This window comes from Mesoplodon bidens, assembly GCF_964165515.1.
Source record: "Mesoplodon bidens genome assembly, chromosome: 5".
Taxonomy (NCBI): Eukaryota; Metazoa; Chordata; class Mammalia; order Artiodactyla; family Ziphiidae; genus Mesoplodon; species Mesoplodon bidens.
Genome location: NC_138161.1, coordinates 131425865 through 131451259, shown reverse-complemented (window position 1 = coordinate 131451259; position 25395 = coordinate 131425865). Strand labels below are relative to the sequence as shown.

The window sequence follows — 25395 nt, the reverse complement described above, 5'->3', positions numbered from 1 at the left end:
GAAGGGAGCAGGAAAGGAGGCCAATGGAGAAGCCCAAACCAGGGGCAGTTCAGGTAGAGTCTTGACTAGACAGAGTATTTGGGCGGTATTTTGGCAGGGATGGAATTGAAAGCCTGCTAATAACCAAAAAGCGATAATAAAATGGTTCTGCAGTGTGCTTTGTGGTTGCTTCTGAATTTTCTATGTTAACGTGAAGGTAAGACAAAAGCATTTCCAAAAGGGTTATTGATTCCTGCTGAAATCAGCACTGGGTGAGAAGTCAAAGTAAGATTGAGATCTAGGGACCAATCAGTTGCTTGACACCAAACTGCCAATCTTGTTCACTTCAGGCCATTTAAGATCCAGAACTTAGAAGAGGCAAAGGTTGTAAAAAGTCTTGTCTCTACTCTCTAATCCATCATTATGTGAACATTCCTACCCTCTCTGCTGACAATTCTATTCAAAGGCCTTGCCCGGGAAAATGTGAGCAGAACTCCAAGAAAATCCAGTAAAAACGAAATCTAAGGGAGAGCCCAAGGTGTAAAAAGTTTCATAATGGCCATTGAAATTGCTGTGTGCCACACTCTGAAAATAATTTAGTTGTCTCTTTTTTTTTTTTATTGGAGTATAATTGCTTTCCAATGTTGTGTTAGTTTCTGCTCTACAACGAAGTGAATCAGCTATATGTATACCTGTATCCCCTCCCTCTTGGACCTCCCTCCCATCCCCCACCCCCATCCCACCCATCTAGGTCATCACAGAGCACCGAGCTGAGCTCCCTGTGCTATATATATTTGACATAAATGCAATACCATGTGTAAAATAGATAGCTAGTGGGAATTTAGTTGTCTCTTGAAACCTTAAACTTTTCATAAGCCTCTCTGAGGAAATATTTTCTTCATTTGCTTTAAAACATTTTCAGATAGAGCAGGAATAATGACCATGGTTGGCCCTTACCTGGTATTGGAAGCTGTGGCCATGGAAATGTACCGAGTGCAAGTCTATTTCATTGCCCATTCCCATCAGATACCAGTTGACTTCATCTCCCACATGCATTGTGAGGCCTTGTAAGTTCCCAAACATTCTTCCATTAATAGCTGGGGAAGACACATGAGTTTTTATTACCTTCCAGGATATTTTAAACCGACAGCTATTTCACAGAAAATAGGTTTATTAGGTTAATATATGGGATCTTTTTGAGAGAACAAAACTTATTTCACTACAGATAGGGGAAATGGGTACTTTAAGGTCAATAATATCACACTGCTTTTATAGTCACTTAGCACCAAAAGCCTTATTCCTAATTTTGCATTTAAAAGGGAATGAGACTTTGGAACTGGGAGAGAAGTTAATGGATGATTTCGAATATAGTCCCCTTTTTGCTTTGAACAGAATTCTGCCTCACATGCAAAGTGTGGCAGAAGTGGTTTATTATAAAATAAAACAAATGAATAGTTTCCAAAGTAATTTTATTTGAAAGAAGAAAAGGGAAAAAATAGGTTTTAGAATAATGTATCATACCATGCATTTTATTGCTTTCTATGAATTCATCATTGGCTTTGTCTACTTTCTCAGGGTGATCAGAGTATGTTTTGATGTTGTCATCTAAGTACCAAGATTCATTCTCATCAAAAACAAGAAACAGAAGGGAAAATTCCAGTTTCTTTATGGGATTGGATACTTGCAAGTAATGTTTCCGACAGACAATCAGTGGGCCAATTAATCCACTATAGAGATCCTGAAAACAAGCAAAAACTTAGTCATCCTTTTGATATAGGTCGGGATTTCAGAGAACTGGGACTTTATCCCCCATGACCTCAGGAACTTTGGAGAGACTGATTTAGGTAGTAGACTTTGCCCCACGTGGTTCTGTCAAGTCAGTAACTTTCCACTTGGAGTAGTTAAATTGGAACAATGTCGAATTTGTGTGGGTGATGCTCAAGTAACAGAAATGTGTTGCAGAGGCCAAATATTGGCTCAGCTAATGAGCAGCAGTTGAAAAGAACCCCAAGTGAACAGTGCTGGTTTGCTTATGGAATCATAAGCCAGGCACTATGCCAGTCACTAAAAATCCAGAGATGAACCAAACAAAGACCCTACCTCCTACTAGGGAAAGTAGATGAATAGAAGAAATGAACCACTTGCTGCGATGGAGGTACAAAAAGTGCCAGTGAACACAGGGAACACCACAGTGGACTTAAATCTACAAGAACTTTGGTTTGGCTGGGCATCAGTAATGGCAGATTACATCTTGAATGGCCTTTGAGCTGTATTATGTTCTGGAATTTTAGATTTTGTCCTGTGGGTCATAAGTAGTCATTGAAAAATTGAACATGGAATGGCAGTATATGCATTTTAGACCAGTGATCCTGGTGGTAGAGTGAAGGAAGGTTTGGATGGGGAAGAGACTGGAGACTAGGAGGCCACTGCAGTAGTTGAGGCAAATTACTAGCACCTGATCTGTGGAGATAGAAGGAATGGACTGAGCTCTGTATAGGTGGGTGAATTGCCTGGGTGAGCCAGGGGTAAGAATTAGATACTCTATATCCAGGGTTCTAGCTTGAACAAATGACTAGGTTTGGTACTTGTGCTATTTATCACAACTGGGAATATAGGAGGAAGTGGAGGGAGATCTCAGTTTCCACTGCAGACTTGCTGAGTTTCTGTGCCTGTGGGACATGCTGGTAGAAGTGTTGAATAGGTAGGTATACAGACAGGTCTGAAACTCAGGAGAGAGAATTGGACTAGAGGTTTAATTCTACAAAAGAGTCTTGGTACATGTTCTGATTTACAGTTGTGGAGTGCTTTTTTGGCTTTGAAATATTTAATCAAACAGCAGCTGTAGCTGTGCTGTGATTTACTGCTGAGATCAGCATTTTTATTATGTGATAATAGAGCTCTGAAATCATGTACCTTAGTTCTTTAGTATGTATTTTCATATCAAAAGGGAAATAGAATACCATACTAATATTTAATCCTGTGGTACCCATAATCAGCAGTTACAGAGTTGATACATTTATAACTGTATCCTTAAACAAACCAAAAAGAAAACAAAAAAACAAAAAACCCAAAGTGAATTTCAGAGCAGCTTACTTTCCTATAATTTTAACATAGAATTGGACCACAGGAAAACTCTAACCTCATCTTCCTTCAACTGTGTGTCTATTTTGGGAATTTGCACAAAACACAAATGATTTAAAGTTTACCTTAACCCGATCCACAGTTGAATAGTAAGCCCATGGAATACAAGGAGAATCATCTATTCCAGCTCCAGATCTTTCTGGGATTTTCCATATGTAAGTGCGAGTTTCACCTAAATTAATCAAGTGTTAATGTATCTGGTTACATTTGGTATGTATTTGATATATGTATGTCAAATTGTTATCAAAGCCTTGATAACCAAAGACCCAGAAACTGGAAATGTCAAAGTAATTAGTTTTTAAAAGCAGCAGTACTCAAAGTTGTTTTCAAGAATTTAGTTTTACTAGAAGGAAACATAATAACCTGCATTATTTCAGAGATGATGAAAGTCAGGAGCACACAAGATATTTGCTCTAAGTTATAAAGTTAATAAATAGCAAAAGTACAACTTAGATCACAGGCATCCCAATGCTCAGACCTGTGACCATCCATTACTATTTGTTGCTTCTCAGAAAACAGGCAGAAGTTTCATTGTCTTCAATGATGAAAGGAATATTAAAAAGGAAAATTGTTACACCGCCTGCCTTGTTTCCTTTTTCACCATTATCCTCAGTGATTTCACAGTTCCTGGCAAGGAACCATTAGGCCGCTTGATCTCATGGGTCACTGACCTGTCGGTGACCTCTCTTGTCCACCCCATTCTGTCATACCATACACTGTTCTGTCACAACTCTGTCACATACAGGACACGACCACACCCTGGACCTTCACACTTTCAAGTAGCTCCACCCTCCTATCTTTCTAAGGTCTTTACCTTCTTCCATTTGCCCTGGGCTTCTCTCCAGCCTGATCTTTGCTGCCAGTCACCTCACAGCATCCTGTACAACTACTCAGAAGACCTTGACTTTCAGCCGTGGCCACTCACTGCCTATTTATGCAGACCTCACCATTATATATTCCTGCTGTCAGAGTTTAATTAGCTAGAATTTGACACACCTTTACGAGGGAATCAAGCAGGACTTGAGGGATGGTCTCGGGATATGGTAGACTTTTTCCTTTTTCCTCAAGTCCTCCATCTTACCCGCCCCTGTGTCCTCACCCTTTTTGTAAACAGAATGTTTCACTGAAAATTTAAAGAGTAGATTCATCACCTGAACATTTCGTCTCTTCATCTAAACTCCTTTTGTCTCTTCTCCATTCCCCGCCCCAACCTGCTCTGCCATCAGTGTTTGATGCCCAAGCCCTGGGCTTGTCCTTGACTCCTTCCCTAACAACCAACCCTTCAGCAGGTCCTTTTAGCACCACCTTTAAAATGGAACCAGAATACAATTCACCACTTCAGCTGCTTCTACCCTGGTCCAAGTCTTACTATTTTTTTTACCCAGATTATTGCGATAGTCCCCTAACTGATCCTTGATTTCTGGCCTTGTCCCCTACCGTCACTTTTTCACACACCAAGCCCCGGGCCGTGGGCGGGTACCTGTCCGTGGCCTGTTAGGAACCGGGCCGCACAGCGAGCGAGTGAAGCTTCATCTGCCTCTCCCCAGCGCTCCCCACTGCTCACATTACCCCCTGAACCGTCCCCCTCCACCACCCCACCGTCCGTGGGAAAATTGTCTTCCACAAAACCGGTCCCCGGTGCCAAAAAGGCTGGGGACTGCCGCTTTAAAAAGTGTGCATCGGATCATCACTTTCCAGCTCAAACCCTCCCATGGGATTTCAGAATGAAATGTAAGGTCGTAACCATGGCCTCTGATGTCCCCCTCCCTCCTACTGCATCCGGCTCCCTGACCTGCCTAGATTTTATCTCCTCACATTCTGCCCCTGTTTGCTCTGCTCTGGCCTTTGGCCATTCCTCAGACACACCAAGTCCACTTCCATCTCAGGACCTAGAATGCTCTCCCTCTACAACTCCCTGAGGCTCATTACTACTCATCATTCAGGTGTCTTCACCAGTGGCACCTCCTCAAAGAAGCCCTCCTGACCAACCCCCTACCTAAAATAACACCCTTTTACTTACTTTCTCTCATCTGCCTTAATCTTTTTCATAGCACTTTCTACAATTTGATATTATATCTATATTTATTTACTGTTTATCTTGGAAGAATGTGAGGGTCGTGAAGGCAGGGCCTTTTATTTCTATTCCCCTATACTGGCAAGACCAACTCTCTAGAGTAATTTATTTTTTCTCACTTGATATATTTTGAGAACTGCTAAATTACTGAGAAATGGTCCTTTCCTAGAAGCCAACTTTCTTAAAGAGACATTTACTGAGTTCCTAGTCCATGCCAGATACTGGGCTAGATTCGAGGGATGTGAAATTCCAAGTGGCAGCATCTGCCCTTAGGACCCTGTCTTTGGATACAGGCATGGAAACTTTCAGCCACATGATAGATGCTGTCTGGGATGTGTTCTAGCTGAACCTGGGGAGATCATCTCTGCTGACTCAACCTTGAGTATGTGTAGGTGTTCAGTACCATCAGATTTTGTTCTTTACAGTTCTGTGGATTTTTTTTTTTTTGGTATGTGCATGTAGGCATATATCACACAGCCACATCTCTGTGTGTGCCCTCAACCACCTGCTTCTTCACTCTCTCTAGACGCACTCATGTGGATAACAGGTGTTTGTGGAAAGGCTGTAACGTCTATTAAAATGTACCCCTCCCCACACTGTGAATACCTGGTGCGGTTGGAGTCACTGTAGAACTCTCCGTTTTCACCCCATGGGCGTGTATTGAGTAGGACCTTGTGGCCATGTTTTTAAAGATAATAGTAACTTTGTCTCCAACATCTGCATGAAGCTGTGGACCTGGCAAGAGTGAAAAGGAAGACTGGCTTATACACCTATCAGATTGGAAGCTCTAACTCAGTAATAAAAGCAAAGATCAGGTAACTTTTTTATCGTTAAGGATGTTGTCTTTGTCATGTCCCTCCTGCCACCTCGCTTCATGCTCTAGTACTCTTGGATTGATACCCGGTCCCAGAGGATTCAGGATAAAAACACTAGTTATGGCTGTCTCTAAAGATGGAGACTATGGGTGCATCTCTCATCAAGAGTCCTAGGGGAGGTTTTGGCCTGAAAGTTCTAGACCTTCCTGTGAATTAAGGACAGTACCGCCTTTGAAAGGATGGGTGGGGCTACCCCACCCATTCCTACCGTCTAGCCAATTTTAGCTTGTCTCCTGCCTGAGAAAATTTCTGTGACCCAAAAACAATGCCACTCTCCCTTGGGTGTCTTACTCCAGGGACGGAGGATAAGAAAGCCCCAGGGAATTCTGTTAGTGTAGGAACACAGTGGGCTTGGGAGTGGCTTCCCCTTCCCTTGATGATTTTAGAGAAAATTCCCAAGACCAGTGTTGGTGGAGTTCTTAGACATTCTGTCTTAAAGTGATTCCTGAAAAATTGAAGTCAACTTTTCCCCAGCCTTGTGCACCACAACACGTTTCCCTTTTCCTTATTCCCTTTTTTATATGTATACTTCTTCTTAAAGTTGATCATTTACATCTTAATTTTAAAAGTAAATAGCTATGATTTTTTTTGGGGTGGGGAGTAGTAGAATAACAGGGAGAACTTGGTTAAGAATTTCAGTAGAAAGAAATTTCTAGCAATTTCATCAAAAATAAAGGCATCAATTTGATAAATACAAATATATATAATTTCATTAGTACATGGGATATTTACATTGTTTCCGATAGAAAGAAGTAATATTTTTTATGCTGTATTTTTAGAAAATATAGGCTTCTCATTTTTTTTTTTTTTTTTTTTTTTTTTTGCGGTACGTGGGCCTCTCACTGTTGTGGCCTCTCCCGTTGTGGAGTACAGGCTCCGGACACGCAGGCTCAGCGGCCATGGCTCACGGGCCCAGCCGCTCCACGGCATGTGGGATCTTCCCGGACCGGGGCATGAACCCGTGTCCCCTGCATCAGCAGGCGGACTCTCAACTACTGCGCCACCAGGGAAGCCCTAGGCTTCTCATTTTATTAAATAGATTTTGTTTTTCATTTTTATTTGAATAATGTTAATAAATGAACCAAGAAAATGAAGCCCATAGACGTGGACTGACTCTCACCGCATGGATTACCACATCACCAACCCACAACCGATGAACTGGAGCTAGGGCAGTACCTAGAATTCCCAGGTGTTCTTCTTCAGGTTTTCTCTCCTCAGGAACTTCGAATGTGCTGTCAGTGAATCGCTGATACACAACTTTCTTGTACTTTGAGCCTATGTAAAATTCTTCCTTATCTAAAAATGCATTTGGAAGACTTAAAACACATACACACACACGCACACACACACACACACGACTAAGGTTAGTATTTGTCTTAAGGAAAGTGGAAGTTGAGTTTTAAATTTTGAATTAAAATATTTATTTATTTAACTATGCTAGTTTTTAATATCATTGTCCCATTTGAGCAAGAAAGAATAAGACTTTAACGGTAGACAGGTGTGGTAGAAAGTGTACCTAGCTAGGAGTGGAGTCATCGGAGTCCTGGCCCTGACTCTTGTCACTAGTTAAAATGATGTCTAGCTAGTCATTGCCTGTCAGAGCCTTAGTTTCTTCATCCCTAAAATGAGGTATTCAAGGGGATTCCCCGGCAGTCCAGTGGTTAGGACTCTGCACTTTCACTGTGAGGGCCCAGGTTCAATCCCTGGTTGGGGAACTAAGATCCTGCAAACCACGCAGCGTGGCAAAAAAAAAAAAAAAAGGAGGTATTCGATGAGGTCGTCTCTAAGTTTTCTATATGGCTCTAAAATGTTATGAGTCCAGATTTCATCAATGAAGTGTTCTCTGCTTACTGCAGTGTTTCTGGTCTATAGGAACAGAAATGGCCTTTTTATCCAGCCATTCCCTGATCTAAAGCTTTCATTGACTCCTAATGGCTCTGCATACTTTTAACAGTTCTATCCCAATCATTAAAATAAACTTATACTCCCTTACACCACAAATCACACTCACCATGGCCATCAAACTGACCAGCTAACCACCTGCCTTGCTGTAGGTTACCAGTCATGTTGTACACTCCAGATCTGAACACAAGCCCACCCTGATCTCTCAAATCATATCACCAAAGGGTTAGTGCATAATGGCAGATGGTAGAGGGGATAGTGCTTGGCAAAGTATAAAAGAGCTACACCTGGAAGTGTCAAGTGATGCTACTCTAAATGTATTGTTTCTGAAGCTCCAGTAACCATCCTTTAGTTATATTTGTTCACTGACCTCACTTTTACATTTCCACAGCGTACATGTTATTGGTAGGTTTTGAAGCATATTATCCTGTAAGTTCTTAGAGAGCAGAGACCATATGTGCTCTAGTGCCCTCAAGAATTTAAAATATTCTTCCATATATAATAAATAGTTTTTTTTTTTTTTTTTTTTTTTTTTTCTTTTTGCGGTATGCGGGCCTCTCACTGTTGTGGCCTCTCCCGTTGCGGAGCACAGGCTCCGGATGCGCAGGCCCAGCGGCCATGGCTCACGGGCCCAGCCGCTCTGCGGCATATGGGATCCTCCCAGACCGGGGCACGAACCCGTATCCCCTGCATCGGCAGGCGGACTCTCAACCACTGCGCCACCAGGGAGGCCCAATAAATAGTTTTAAGAACGTGAAATAACTGATTACTAGACTCATAATGAAATATCTGGACTAAAGCAACAAATAGTTGGTAAAGAAAATTATTTTAGCTCTGAATGTAGGCATTAATTTTGGTTTTAGTTTGAAAATCTGACAAGGGCACATGAGTATGAGATGAGAGTCTAATAGAAAAGAAAGTAAGATGAGTAACTGCCAAGAATCAAATGAGATCAATGAAAATTTTCCTGTGAGAAAATTGAGAGAAGCAGAAATGAATGAGGAGGGTCCCTAGGAAGCATTTTGTTGTTGTTTTTGTTGTTATTGTTTAATGCAACTGTTGGTTGGTTTTTAATCTAGCATAATTCTTACTTCTCTGAAAGAGAAAGCTAAAAAAAATTGGGAATCAGAATCTGGAGAATTACTTTAGTTCTTGTAAATGATGCAGCTCCTTTTCCCATTTCCTACTTGGGGAATAATCCCATTCCACCTCCACCGCTGCGATGTAGTAGGTCCTTTCTCCCAGGTAGAGGGATGAATTCTCAGATGGCTGACTGCACTGGTTCACAGTGTATTTTTGTTTCATGCCACCTGTGTAGTGATCAGTTGTGAGGCACTCAACATCAAAAGTCCCTGGAATGGTAAATAAAAAGGCAGTTCACCTCCTCCGAGTATTTCTACCCACCTTTCCCTATCAGTCATCAGCCCCTTCCCCTTCCCTATTTTTCTTCATAGTACTTATAACCACTTGATATACACATTAATATACTTGCTTCTTGTCTGTCTCCCTGCATTAGAATTTCATCTCCATGAAAGCAGATACTTGATATATCTCTTTTGCTCACTGTTGTATTTACATTTGCCTAATAAAGGAAAGGTGACACTGAACATGTCCTGCGTTTTAGTGGCATCTAATGAACCAAATAAAGCCTGAGGCAAGTTAGCATATTTTCATGTTTTGGTTAAAATTCTTTTTTGTTTTAGTTTGTTTTACTCATTCAGAGACAGTTCTGTCAGTGTCTCTGAATTTGCATGGCTAGAGTTCTAATATAGCCTATTCAATTGTAGACAACTAATAAGCCAACACTACATCTAGGGTACAGAGACATGACAAAAGGTTTAGATTCAAAGCCTTTGTGGGAGTCATTCCTTTCTAGTCTGATTTGCCAGCTATCTTTAAAGGCCCATAATTGAAAAGGAGACCATCTTGAGGATTTGACTAGGTTGAAATGGGAGAAACCTCAGTACACTATTGTCACTCCCTTCCCTCCCCCCAACAAACAGGAAATGGACCTTTCTGGCACATACTTAGCTGACAGTAGCCCAGACATATCTTCCAAGGGAAGGAAGAGTAGTTGGGAGGCTAGGGGAAGGGATGAGCTTATCATCCAACACTGAATTTTAAACTGAAACCACACAAATTGATCCAAGAGAAACTTGTCTTGACTTTAAAGCAATATACCTTCAGTGTCAGGCTGCATGAAGAGCCTCAGACTTGTATGAGGGAAGAGGTTTGCTGTGTCTCTCCTTTCTCCTCTTGACAGATAAGTGTTTCCTGAAAAGTATATCCCGTGTACATCAACCTCATTTCCAGCACTGAATAAATACCACACAACTGAATCTCCTTGGCACATATTGAGACCAGGCTGATTCCCGTACATGAATCCATTCATGGCTGTAAAGGTTGGGAAATGATATTTTGAAAGTGGTTTAATCTTACATCCTACTTCATGACAACCTCCCAGACTTTCCAGAGCCAACTGGGTTTATTTAATTTTTAAAAGACCCATTCAGGCCTGCCCACCCCTTTATGTGTCAGGAGTGTCTCTGCAACTCCTTGCTGTACCCAGCACTTCCAGGCAGGCCTTGGCTGAAAGGCGTAGAGCTGAATGCAGGGTTCTTGAAGTTCTGGGTCCTGGGAACCTCACTGTTCTTCCCAGCGAGTCACTTCTCAGTTCTCTCAAGGGCCATATTTGTGAGCACCAAAATGGGTGGATAGTAACAGCTCTTCCAGGGCACTGTAGGCTGGGAATGTGTTTGTTGCTCTAGATGGAAAATTCTCTGATTCATCTTGAATAACAGGGAAGAGTATATGCAGGAAGTTTCCTCTCACGACTATTTTTTTTTTATATAACTCTTTACCATCCAGTTTGATAGATCCTTTTATTTATTTGTTTGTTTGTTTGTTTGTTTATTTTGGGTTGCGTTGGGTCTTCGTTGCTGCGCATGGGCTTTCTCTAGTTGCAACGAGTGGGGGCTACTCTTTGTGGCGGTGTGTGGGCTTCTCATTGCAGTGGCTTCTCTTGTTGTGGAGCATGGGCTGTAGGCGCGCAGGCTTCAGTAGTTGTGGCACATGGGCTCAGTAGTTGTGGCTCACGGGCTCTAGAGCAAAGGCTCAGTAGTTGTGGCACACGGGCTTAGCTGCTCTGTGGCATGTGGGATCCTCCCAGACCAGGCCTCAAACCCGTGTCCCCTGCATTGGCAGTTGGATTCTTAACCACTGCACCACCAGGGAAGTCCCTCACTGCTATTTTTAATACATAATATTCTTGACTCCTCCAAAATGCAAAAATGCAAAATCAAAAGAAGTAGTTTAAAGATTGTGGGTGGTGCGACTATTATCAATCCAATTTTAAAATCAACATCAGTTTGTAGTACTTTACTTTTTTTCCTTCTAGTTACAGTGATTTTCATATGTTGTCCATTAGTGGCGTGGACATTATGATCAATCAGCTCGCTATATCTAAACTCTAACTGTATTTTATTTTTTTAATTTTATTTTTAACAGCTTTACTGAAATACAATTCACATACCATATAAGTCAACCATTTGTTTATTTTTGGCAACACCCTCGGCATGCGAGATCTTAGTTCCCCTGCCAGGGATTGAACCCATGCCCTCTGCAGTGAAAGCATGGAGTGTTAACCACTGGACCGCCAGGGAAGTCCCGCTAACTGTATTTTAGAATTACACTAGGAGTTAATCTGATGATGTTTCAATTAAATAAAGGTCTCTGGAGGTTGTCCTGAGGGTTTAAAAAATAGTTTTAATAGTTTGTTAGAACTCCTAGGGGATTCTTACATGTAGTCAAGGATGAGAATCATTGAAGTTCTTGACAGCAGAGATCATAAAAGGAGCCTGTCATTATTAAGCCATAGATGAGAAAAGCAGCTAATCCAGTAGCTCTCAAATTTAAGCATATATCAGAACAACCTGGAGGATTTGTTAAACAGATTTCTAGCCCCACACCCAAAGTTTCTGATTCAGTAGGTCAGGGATGGAGCCCAAGAATTTGCATTCCTAACAAGTACCTGGGTGATGCTGAGGTGGCTGACCCAGGGACCACATTTTAAGGACCATGTATCTAATTGGCATATATTGTATGTTTTATTATTTTGAATTAAGTGAAACAAAGATTCAATTGACTTATATGTTAAATAATCAACAGTATTACCCTTAGAGCACTATGGTATTTAATCATTTATTGAAAATTAATCAATGGGCAAAGCTATTAATATTTTGGTTTAATTTAAAGCATTACAAATGCAGCACTGAAATAACTTGATATTGGTGGATGATACAGTACTTACAGTGCATCTTATTAGATTCCTGAAAGTCTTCATTTTCCTTATCCACCTGATCAGGTGCTGTTGTAAACATTTTAATATTATCATCCAGGAGTAAACTCTCATTCTCATCAAACACTGTAGGAAACAAATAGAACTCCTTGTCTACATCCTTCTGTAAATCAAAGCAAGAACAATGAGGTGAATACAGAATAAGTAAAGCAAAAAGACTTCCATATATGCAATACTATTTATGCACAAACATGCTAAAGGAAGGACAAGAACGGAAGTTTCCATTCCTGTTTGAAAATGGAGCTCACAATATACCGCTGACCACCAGAGTTTTGACTGGTATCTGTGTAGTAGATTTTTGGCTCAACATGATAATCTAAGCCTCTCTCTGCACTTAAAAGTTATGACTCTCCTCTCCCTACCTTTCTGCCAGCTCTGCCAATTTAACTTGAACCCACCCCCAAATGTTAAAATGGGGCAGGGGTTTTGTGCTTGTGCTAGAAATTAGGGAAGGTGCTATTCACAGTCATGAAAGCTCAAAGAATTCCTGCAGAGCAGAGCACGTAGAAGCAGATACATCTTAAGTGAAGAAATAGCCTGCAAGTGAGTTGGAACAAGAATTCACACACAGATTGGTTCAAGATGGCAGAGTAGAAGGATATGCTCTCACTCCCTCTTGCAAGAGCACTGGAATTACAACTAACTACTGAACAATTATCGACAGGAAGACACTGGAACTCACCAAAAAAGATACCCCACATCCAAAGATAAAGGAGAAGCCACAGTGAGACGGTAGGAGGGGCGTGATCACCATAAAATCAAATCCCATAACTGGTGGGTGGGTGACTCACAAACTGGAGAACAATTATGCCACAGAAGTCCACCCACTGGAGTGAAGGTTCTGAGCCCCACGTCAGGCTTCCAAACCTGGGGGTCTGGCAAAGGGAGGAGGAATGCCTAAAATCAGGCTTTGAATGCTAGCAGGATTTGATTACAGGACTTCGACAGAACTGGGGGAAACAAAGACTCCACTCTTGGAGGGCACACACAAAGTAGTGTGTGCATCAGGACCCAGAAGAAGGAGCAGTGGACCCCATAGGAGACTGAACCAGACCTACCTGCTAGTGTTGGAGGGTCTCCTGCAGAGGCAGGGGGTGGCTGGGTCTCACCGTGAGGACAAGAACACTGCCAGCAAAAGTTCTGGGAAGTACTCCTTGGCATGAGCCCTCCCAGAGTCTGCCATTAACTCCGCCAAAGAGTAGGCTCCAGTGTTGGGTTGCCTCAGGCCTAACAACCAACAGGGAGGGAACCCAGCCCCACCCATTAGCAGACAAGCAGATTAAAGTTTTACTGAGCTCTGCCCACCAGAGCAACAGCTAGCTCTACCCACCACCAGTCCCTCCCATCAGGAAACTTACTCAAGCCTCTTAGATAGCCTCATCCACCAGAGGGCAAACAGCAGAAGCAAGAAGAACTATAACCCTACAGCCTGTGGAACAAAAACCACACTCACAGAAAGATAGACAAGATGAAAAGGCGGAGGGCTATGTACCAGATAAAGAAACAAGAAAAAACAGCTAAATGAAGTGGAGATAAGCAACCTTCCAGAAAAAGAATTCAGAACAATGAAGTGAACATGAAGTGAACAGTGAAGATGATCCAGGACCTCAGAAAAAGAATGGAGGCAAATATCGAGAAGATGCAAGAAATGTTTAACTAAGACCTAGAAGAATTAAAGAAAAAACAAACAGATGAACAATACAATAACTGAAATAAAACTACACTGGAAGTAATCAATAGAAGAATAACTGAGGCAGAAGAATGGATAAATGACCTGGAAGACAGAATGGTGGAATTCACTGCTGCTAAACAGAATAAAGAAAAAAGAAAAGAAATGAAGAAACCTAAGAGACCTCTGGGACAACATTAAATGAAACAACATTCGCATTATAGGGGTCCCAGAAGGAGAAGAGAGAGAGAAAGGGCCCGAGAAAATATTTGAAGAGAGTATAGTCAAAAACTTCCCTAACATGGGAAAGGAAATAGCCATCCAAATCCAGGAAGCACAGAGAGTCTATACAAGATAAACCCAAGGAGAAACATGCTGACACACATAGTAATCAAATTGGAAAAAATTAAAGACAAAGAAAAATTATTGAAAGCAGCAACGGAAAAATGACAAATAGCATACAAGGGAACTCCCATCAGGTTAACAGCTGATTTCTCAGCAGAAACTCTACAAGCCAGAAGGGAGTGGCATGATATACTTAAAGTGAGGAAAGGGAAGAACCTACAACCAAGATTACTCTACCCGGCAAGGACCTCATTCAGATTCAATGGAGAAATCAAAAGCTTTACAGACAAGCAAAAGCTAAGAGAATTCAGCACCACCAAACCAGCTCTACAACAAATGCTAAAGGAACTTCTCTAAGTGGGAAACACAAGAGAAGAAAATGACCTACAAAAACAACCCAAAACAATTAAGAAAATGGTCATAGGAACATACATATCGATAATTACCTTAAACGTGAATGGATTAAATGCTCCTACCAAAAGACACAGGCTCACTGAATGGATACAAAAACAAGACCCATATATGTGCTGTCTACAAGAGACTCACTTCAGACCTAGGGACACATATAGACTAAAAGTGAGGGGATGGAAAAAGACATTCCATGCAAATGGAAATCAAAAGAAAGCTGGAGTAGCAATTGTCATATCAGACAAAATAGACTTTAAAATAAAGAATGTTACAAGAGACAAGGAAGGACACTACGTAATGATCAAGGGATCAATCCAAGAAGAAGATATAACAATTATAAATATTTATGCACCCAACATAGGAGCACCTCAAAACATAAGGCAACTGCTAACAGCTCTAAAAGAGGAAATCGACAGTAACACAATAATAGTGGGGGACTTTAACACCTCACTTACACCAATGACACATCATCCAGACAGAAAATTAATAAGGAAACACAAGCTTTAAATGACACAATAGACCAGATAGATTTTTTTTTTCTTTACGTGGGCCTCTCACTGTTGTGGCCTCTTCCGTTGCAGAGCACAGGTTCCGGATGTGCAGGCTCAGCGGCCATGGCTCACGGGCCTAGCCGCTCCGTGGCATGTGGGATCTTCCTGGACCGGGGCACAAACCCGTGTCCCCTGCATTGGCAGGCAGACTTGCAACCACTGCACCACCAGGGAAGCCCGACCAGATAGATTTAATTGATATTTATAGGACATCTATCCCAAAACAGCAGATTACACTTTCTTCTCAAGTGCACATGGAACATTCTCCAGGATAGATCACATCTTGGGTCACAAATCAAAACTCAGTAACTTTGAGAAAACTGAAATCATATCAAGCATCTTTTCTGACCACAACACTATGAGATTAGAAATCAATTACAGGGGAAAAAAACATAAAAAACACAAACACATGGAGGCTAAACAATATGTTACTAAATAACCAAGAGATCACTGAAGATATCAAAGAGGAAATCAAAAAAATACCTAGAGACAAAGGACAATGAAAACACGAAGACCCAAAACCTATGGGATGCAGCAAAAGAAGTTCTAAGAGGGAAGTTTATAGCAATACAAGCCTACCTCAAGAAACAAGAAAAATCTCAAATAAACGATCTAACCTACACCTAAAGGAACTAGAGAAGGAAGAACAAACAAAACCCAAAGTTAGCAGAAGGAAAGAAATTAGAAAGATCAGAGCAGAAATAAATGAAATAGAAATAAATAAAACAATAGCAAAGATCAATAAAACTAAAAGCTGGTTCATTGAAAAGATAAACTCAATTGATAAACCATTAGCCAGACTCATCAAGGCAAAAAGGGAGAAGACTCAATAGAATTAGAAATGAAAAAGGAGAAGTAACAGCTGACATTGCAGAAATACAAAGGATCATGAGATATTACTACAAGCAGCTATATGCCAATAAAATGGAAAACCTGGAAGAAATGGAAAAATTCTTAGAAAAGCACAACCTTCCTAGACTGAACCAGGAAGAAATAGAAAATATAAACAGACCAATCACACGTGCTGAAATTGAGACTGCGATTAAAAATCTTCCATCAAACAAAAGCCCAGGACCAGATGACTTCACAGGCAAATTCTATCAAACATTTAGAGAAGAGCTAACACCTATCCTTCTCAAACTCTTCCAAAATATAGCAGAGGGAGGAACACTCCCAAACTCATTCTATGAGGCCACCATCACCCTGATACCAAAACCAGACAAAGATGTCACAAAGAAAAAAAACTACAGGCCAATATCACTGATGAACATAGATGCAAAACTCCTCAACAAAATACCAGCGAACGGAATCCAACAACACATTAAAAGGATCATACACCATGATCAAGTGGGATTTATCCCAGGGATGAAAGGATTCTTCAATATATGAAAATCAATCAGTGTGATACACCATATTAACAAATTGAAGAATAAAAACCATATGATCATCTCAATAGATGCAGAAAAATCGTTCGGCAAAATTCAACACCCATTTATGATAAAAACTCTCCAGAAAGTGGGCATAGAGGGAACCTATCTCAACATAATAAAGGCCATATATGACAAACCCACAGCAAACATTGTTCTCAATGGTGAAAAACTGAAAGCATTTCCTCTAAGATCAGGAACAAGACAAGGATGTCCACTCTAACCATTATTATTCAACATAGTTTTGGAAGTCCTAGCCGTGGCAATCAGAGAAGAAAAAGAAATAAAAGGAATACAAATTGGAAAAGAAGAAGTAAAACTGTCACTGTTTGCAGATGATATGATACTATACATAGAGAATCCTAAAACTACTAGAGCTAATCAATGAATTTGGTAAAGTTGCAGGATGCAAAATTAATGCAAAGATGTCTCTTGCATTCCTATACACCAATAATGAAAAATCTGAAAGAGAAATTAAGGAAACACTCCCATTTACCATTGCAACAAAAAGAATAAAATACCTAGGAATAAACCTACCTAGGGAGACAAAAGACCTGTATGCAGAAAACCAAAAGACACTGCTGAATAAAATTAAAGATGATACAAACAGATGGAGAGATATACCATGTTCTTGGACTGGAAGAATCAATATTGTGAAAATGACTATAGTACCTAAAGCAATCTACAGATTCAGTGCAATCCCTATCAAATTACCAATGGCATTTTTTACAGAACTAGAACAAAAAATCTTAAAATTTGTATGGAGACACAAAAGACCCCAAATAGCCAAAGCAGTCTTGAAGGAAAAAAACCGAGCTGGAGGAATCAGACTCCCTGACTTCAGACTATACTACAGTAATCTACAGTATTATAGTAGATATACAATAGCCAGTAAAGCTACAGTAATCAAGACAATATTGTACTGGCACAAAAACAGAAATATAGATCAATGGAACAGGATAGAAAGCCCAGATATAAACCCACACACCTATGGTCAACTAATCTATGACAAAGGAGGATATACAATGGAGAAAAGGATATACAGTGGAGAAAAGACAGTCTCTTCAATAAGTCGTGCTGGGAAAACTGGACAGCTACATGTAGAAGAATGAAATTAGAACACTACCTAACACCATACACAAAAATAAACTCAAAATGGATTAGAGACCTAAATGTAAGACCGGACACTGTAAAACTCTTAGAGGAAAACATAGGAAAAACACTCTTTGACATAAATCACAGCAAGATCTTTTTTGATCCACCTCCTAGAGTAATGGAAATAAAAACAAAAATAAACAAATGGGACCTAATGAAACTTGAAAGCTTTTGCAAAGCAAAGGAAACTACAAACAAGATGAAAAGACAGCCCTCAGAATGGGAGAAAATATTTGCAAATGAATCAACAGACAAAGGATTAACCTCCCAAATATATAAACATCTCATGCACTTCAATATTAAAAAAATAAACAGGGGCTTCCCTGGTGGCATGGAGGTTGGGAGTCCACCTGCCGATGCAGGGGACGTGGGTTCGTGCCCTGGTCTGGGAGGATCCTGCATGCCACGGAGCAGCTGGACCCGTGAGCCATGGCCACTGTGCCTGTGCTCCGTGGCGGGAGAGGCCACAGCGGTGAGAGGCCCGCGTACCACAAAAATAAATAAATAAATAAATAAAAATAAACAACCCAATCAAAAAATGGGCAGAAGACCTAAATAGACATTTCTCCAAAGAAGACATACAGAGGAACAAGAAGCACATGAAAAGCTGCTCAATATCACTAATTATTATAGAAATGCAAATCAAAACTACAGTGAGGTATTACCTCACACCAGTTAGAATGAGCATCATCAGAAAATCTGCAAACAACAGATCCTGCAGAGGGTGTGGAGAAAAGGGAACCCTCTTGCACTGTTGGTGGGAATGTAAATTGATACAGCCACTATGGAGAACTGTATGGATGTTCCTTAAAAAACTAAAAATAGAATTACCATATGACCCAGCAATCCTACTACTGGGCATATAACCAGAGAAAACCATAATTCAAAAAGACACATGCACCCCAATGTTCATTGCAGCACTATTTACAATAGACAGGTCATGGAAGCAACCTAAATGCCCATCGACAGACGAGTGGATAAAGAACATGTGGTACATATATACAATGGAATATTACTCAGCCGTAAAAAGGAATGAAATTGGGTCATTTGTAGAGACGTGGATAAATCTAGAGACTGTCATACAGAGTGAAGTAAGTCAGAAAGAGAAAAACAAATATCATATATTATTGCATATATGTGGAACCTAGAAAAATGGTACAAATGAACCAGTTTGCAGGACAGAAATTGAGACACAGATGTAGAGCACAAACGTATGCACACCAAGGGGGGAAAGCCACAGGGGGTTTGGGGTGGTGGTGTGATGAATTGGGAGATTGGGATTGACATATATACACTAATATGTTTTAAATGGATAAGTAATAAGAACCCTCTGTATAAAAAGATAAAATAAAATTCAGAAATTCCAAAAAAAGAAAAAGAATTCACACAATCTCCAGCCATCTGGACATTCTCACTTCCCCTTCCCCTATCCTTGGTGATAAATAAGGAAACAGAAATGCTATCTGGTCTATGGAATGATTCAGTAGTTGACAAGAAGGCAACTGGTCTAAAGAATCAAAGCATATGAATCCCTGAGGAAAACTTATTCTCTTAAAGAAGAGAAAATTTGAGAGATTATTGCATATCTTTTTCCTGAGATCATTTTTTTGGATGAAAAACATGCTTATGAAATTTTAAAAATCCAACTAACCTGAAGGTTAGATCCTGCAGATAACTGAATCAATGATGTGGATGGTCTTAAGAAAGCTCCCATAAGTCAGAAGAAAAGATTCAAAGATGAAAAATATATACCTAGTAATGATTTTAGAGAGAAGTTATAAAAGGGTGAGACATAATAATAATAAATAATGGTGGAAATATTCACCACTATAAAGGGAAAATACTAGAGTATTCAGATTCAAAAACTTCACTGAAAACAAGACAAAATTATTAATATAGACCTATACCTAAAAATGTACTGGTAAAATTTTTGGATTTCAGAGAGAAAATTTTCTACAATAATCCATTTTAAAAGTTACCATGAACATTGGACTCCGCTAGTACAATAAATGTCAGCGGAAGTTAGAGTAGCAATTACGTTTTTTGGGGAAAAGATTATGATTGAAAAATTCTATACAGGCAAAGCACAACAAAGTGACATTTTCAGATGTGTCAGGATTCCAGCAGGGAACTTCTATAATCACTTACATACTGACCTTCAGAGAAAACTTCAGTGAAAAGTTTACAGGTCACATTTCCTAATTATAATGCAACAAAACTGAAAATTACTCATAAAAGGACAAAAAATTAAAAAAAATAAAGATAATATTTTGTCCAAATAACTCAGATCAAAGAAGAAACAAAATTGAATGTCTAAGAATTTAGTAAGTAATGTCCATGAGAACACTACAAGTCATAATGTATGGAATATAATTAAACATATAAACTGAGAGTCTGAAATGTTTATTTTAAGCAAAGCCAAATAAAAATATTGTAAATATCTGAAAATTTTAGAAAAATAAAAAGAAGAAAAGAGTTAATAAAAGCAAAAGAAATTTATAAAAATGTAAAGGTATTAAAATTTTTCCCAATTTATTTAATGCAGATAGTACAACTATGATATATCACTAAAAAAGCAGACAATCTAAATTAATATCACTTATAGCTTAGATGAGAAGTTCTAAATAAAACACTATCAAATTCAACACAGAAATAAATTTTAAAAAACACATGCTCAAAGTAATATTTTTTCCCCAGAAGTGCAAGGATGGTTCAATAGGAAATTCTTTATGTACTTGGTCACACTTATTGATCAAAGGAGAAAAGATAGGTAATAATTCAAGGAAATCTAAAAATAAATTTTTATAAAATTTGACATTCTGGCAGTAGCTGATCCTTTTGTGTTTCCCTCAGATTTTTGCAAGGCTGCCTCTTTAAAATTTAGATCTCACCTCAAATAATACTTCCACATTATCTAAACTATAATTTCTATTCACTATCACATTACCCTATTTCGTTTTTTTAAAACACATATCACTTTCTGAGGTTATTTTTATTTTTTCTGTTTGCTTATCTCCTCTCCTTTCCATGCCATCACTCCCTTTGCCCCTTCCTTTCTGCTACACCACACACTAGAATATAAACTCTGTTAGAGGAGGTCTTATTTACCAATGAATTCTGTGCCTAGCACAGTACTTTTTTTTATTTTTGGCTTTTTTTTTTTTTTGAGCAGCACAAGTGATTTTAAACAGAAAACACAGTGCCAGTAAACCAGAAATAGAATAAAAAGTAACAACTAATAGCCACTGTCATATTTAGTGGTAAAATAATAGAGATATTTTCATTAATCTCAGACACTAAACAAGGTACTATTTAACTTACTCTGAATATTTTATCCAATCTGAAGCCACATGGCTAATACGTGAAAAAACCAGGATGAGGACTTTTTTTTTTTTTTCTGGCTGCACCTTGCAGCATGTGGGATCTTAGCTCTCCGACCAGGGATCAAACATGCACTTCCTGTATTGGAAGGGCAGAGTCTTAACCACTGGGCTGCCAGGAGGGTCCCCAGGATGAGGACTTTTAATAGTTCCTGTAGACCTTCTTGTCTTGTGACTCTTTCATTTGACAAATGAAGAAAACAAAATATGTAGAGAAAAAGACTCACATTTTAAATCTCAACTCACTGAGTATCAGTTCCTCTTCTGTAAAAATGAGGATAACAATACTTAGCCTCTTGGGTTGCTGTGAAGGTTCAATGAAGTAAAATGTGCAAAAGTGCCTAAACGGAGTTCAATAAACATTAGTCTCCTTTTATTCCTTTCCAAGGTAAGCACAAGATAAAAGAATGGAATTTAAAGGTAGAAAACCAGGGACTTCCCTGGTGATCCAGTGGTTAAGAATACGCCTTCCAATGCAGGGAACATGGGTTTGATCCCTGGTTGGAGAACTAAGATCCCACATGCGGTGGGGCAACTAAGCCCGTGCCACAACTACTGAGCCTGCGCTCTCTGGAGCCCGTGCACCACAACCAGAGAGAAGCTCACGCACCACAATGAAGAGCCCATGCACCACAACAAAAGATCCCACATGCTGCAACAAAGATCCCACGTGCCACAACTAAGACCCAATGCAGCCAAATAAATAAATAGATAAAAATTTTTAAATGGTTGTAAAAAACTAAAAAAAAAAAGGTAGAAAACCATTTTTTTCAGTAACATATTTAAAAATTTTAAATGATGGCATTACCATTTATAATAGACAAATAAAAATAAAATATCTAGGCATACACTTTAAAAAATCCAAAACCTATATAAGGGGAACTATAAAATACTCCTGAAAAACACAATAGTAGACTTGAACAAGTGGAAAGACATATGTTCTTGTGCAGGGTTACTCAACTTTACAATAATGGCTGTTTTTCCTAATTTAATTTGTATATTTGAGACAATCCCAATAAAACACTCTCAGGATTTTTTTTTCTGGAGCCAGGTAAGTTTTTACAAGGTTCATTAAAAAGAATAAGTAAGCAAAAATGGCCATTAAAATGATGAAAAAAGTGCCTTGAGGTATGGCTACAAGTCATTTAAACACATTATAGAGGCTCTGTAATTATAACAGTATGGTATTGGTGCATGAATAGATAGAGAACAATGGAATAGAATAGAAAATCAAGAAATGGACTCAATTGTGTATGAAAATTTAGTATCTGATAAAGGGGAGCATTTAAATCAATGGGCTAAAGTGTGACTTTTAAAAAAACATTATCTATTTATTTAGGCTGCATCAGGTCTTAGTTGTGTCAAGCAGGACCTTCACTGCCACATGCAGGACCTTCATTGTGACCAGCGGGCTCTTAGTTGCAGTGTGTGGGATCTTTAGTTGTGGCATGTATGTGGGATCTAGTTCCCTGACCAGGGATCGAACCCAGGCCCCTGCATTGGGAGTGTGGGGTCTTAGACACTAGACCACAAGGGAAGTCCCCTAAAGTGTGACTTTTTAATAAATGGTGTTGAGATAACTGGATAGCCATTTAGAAAAAGATAAATTTGGTCTATTCCTTAACTGTACACCAGCATAAATTCTAAATGGAACAGAGACTTAAAACTGAAAAATGTAACCTTACAAGTACTTGAAGGCAGAATGGGTGAATTCCTTTATAACCTGAGAGTTGTGAAAACTTTCTTAATCATGACTTGGAATCCATTAACAATAAAGGAAAAGATGGTAGAAGTAAAAATTTCACATGGTAAGCAACAACATCCATAAACAAAGTATAAAGGCAAATGATAAACTAAGATAAAAAATATTTACAACTAATATCTCAAACAAAGACTTTCTATAGCTAATATATAGAAAGCTTCTAAATCAGTGAAGAAAAATAACCTTATAGGAAAATGGGATAAAGTTATGAACAATTCATGGAAAAGAAGTGAATATAGTTCTTAACGATTTGAAAAAATGTTCAACGACTAATAATAAGAGAAACACAAATTAAAATTACAGAGGTACTGTTTATGTCCTATCAGACTGGTAAAAATCCCCAAATTTGACAATACACTTATGAACTGTGGAAAACAGATAATCTAATCTCATACCTGGTGGGAGTATAAAATGGTACAATTCCCATGGAAGGGAATTTGGCAATATCTAGCAAAAGAGTACATGTGTTTATCCTTTGCCCCACCAGAACCAAATTTATCCCAAAGACATGTTGTCAAAATACAAAGAGACATATGAACAAGACTACCTGTTACAATGTATTTGTAAGAGCAAAGACTGGAAAGAGTGCAAACGCCTGCCAAATAGTGGACCGATTGTATAAACTGAGGCATGTCTACACCAGGGAGTAATATCCACTGTAAAAAAGAATGAGGAATATTTCCATATATTACAGTATAAAGACTTACAGATTATATTGTTAAGTGAAAAAAGAAAGTTAGAATATGAATACATACACACACATATTTGTTTTTAAATAAAGTAAATAAAATAAAAGAATTCTTTTATTCTTTAAATAAAAGAATAAGAGTTAGAGAAGAAATCAATGACATTGAAAACAGTAAATCAATAGAAAAAAATCAGTGAAACTAAAACTGATTATTTGAAAAGATCAATAAAATCAATCAGTCTTTAGTCAGGCTAACTAAGAAAAAAAGAAAGAGAACATGAATTACTAATATCAGAAATGAAATATGGGATATCACTACAGATCCTATGAACATTAAAAGAATAATAAAGGAATACTATGAACAAATCTATGCTCATAAATTTGATAACCTACATGAAATGGATCAATTCCTTGAAAGACATAATTTGCTAAAACACACAAGAAGAAATAGACACTCTGAATAGGCCTGTATCTACTAAAGAAGTTGAACCAATAGCTAGTAACCTTCCAGAACAGCCCAGAAGTGTTCACTGGTGAATTCTACCAAACATTTAAGGAAGAAATTATACTAACTCTCTTTAAATCCGTCAGAGGACAAAAACAGAGAGAATACTTCTTATCTCATTCTAGGAGGCCAACATTACTCTAATACGAAGACCAGAAAAAGACATTACAAAAAAACTAGAGATGAATAACTCTAATAAATATAGATGTAAAATACCTTAAAAAAATTAGCAAATAGAATCCGAAAATGTATAAAAAGAACTATACCATGACCAAGTGGGATTTATCACAGATATTCAAGCCTGGCTTAACATTCAAAGATCAGTTAATGTGATCCATCACATCAATAAGCTAAAGAAGGAAAGTCATGTGGTCATATCAATAGATACAGAAAAAGCATTTGACAAAATCCAACACCCATTCATGATCAAAACAAACAAACAAACAAACCTCTTAGTAAAATAAAATGGGGGAACTCCTCAACTTGATAAAGAATATCTACCAAAAAACTACTGCTAAGATAATACTTAATGGTGAGAAACTAGAAGCTTTCCCACTAAAATCAGGTACAAAACAAGGATGTCCCCTCTCATCACTCCTTTTCAATATCATACTGGAAGTTTTAGCTAGTGCAATATGACAAGAAAAGGAAATAAAACGTATACAGATTGGGAAGAAAGAAAGTAACTGTCTTTGTTCACAGATCGCATGATCATCTATGCAGAAAATCCAAAAGGATTGACAAGGTAACTCCTGTAACTAATAAGCAATTATAGCAAGGTTACAGGATGCAAGGTTAATATACAAAAGTCAATCAATCTCATATATACTAGCAATGAAAAGTGGAATTTGAAATTAAAAACAATACCATTTACATTAGCATCCTCCTAATGAAATACTTAGTTATAAATCTAAAAGAATATGTACAAGATCTTATATGAGGAAAACTAAAAACTCTGGTGAATGAAATTAAAGAACTAAATAAATGTTCATGGATAGGAAGACTCAATACTACCAAGTTTCAGTTCTTCCTAACTTGATCTATAGATTCAATGCAGTCTGAATCAAAATCCCAGCAAATTATTTGTGGATGTCTACAAACTGATTCTAAAGTTTACCTGGAGAGGCAAAAGCCCCAAAATAGCCAACACAATATTGAAGAAAAATGAAGTTGGAGA

The 25395-nt window shown here is 38.7% G+C and overlaps 1 protein-coding gene across 3 annotated transcripts in view; it reads right to left on the bottom strand.

Moving 5' to 3' along the window:
- Positions 1 to 25395, bottom strand: part of LOC308617365 (ceruloplasmin) — a 67538-nt gene that overhangs the window by 16796 nt on the left and 25347 nt on the right. For 2 of the 3 annotated variants that reach the window (XM_081234418.1, XM_081234419.1), the window contains exons 10-17: positions 12281 to 12431; positions 10153 to 10365; positions 9116 to 9323; positions 7246 to 7385; positions 5801 to 5929; positions 3186 to 3292; positions 1501 to 1717; positions 937 to 1076 (exon numbers count right to left, since the gene is read on the bottom strand). In XM_081234418.1, the coding sequence (XP_081090544.1) occupies positions 937 to 1076; positions 1501 to 1717; positions 3186 to 3292; positions 5801 to 5929; positions 7246 to 7385; positions 9116 to 9323; positions 10153 to 10365; positions 12281 to 12431 (1305 nt within the window). The remainder of the gene's footprint in view (positions 1 to 936; positions 1077 to 1500; positions 1718 to 3185; positions 3293 to 5800; positions 5930 to 7245; positions 7386 to 9115; positions 9324 to 10152; positions 10366 to 12280; positions 12432 to 25395) is intronic. The other variant, XM_081234420.1, reaches the window with a different exon arrangement.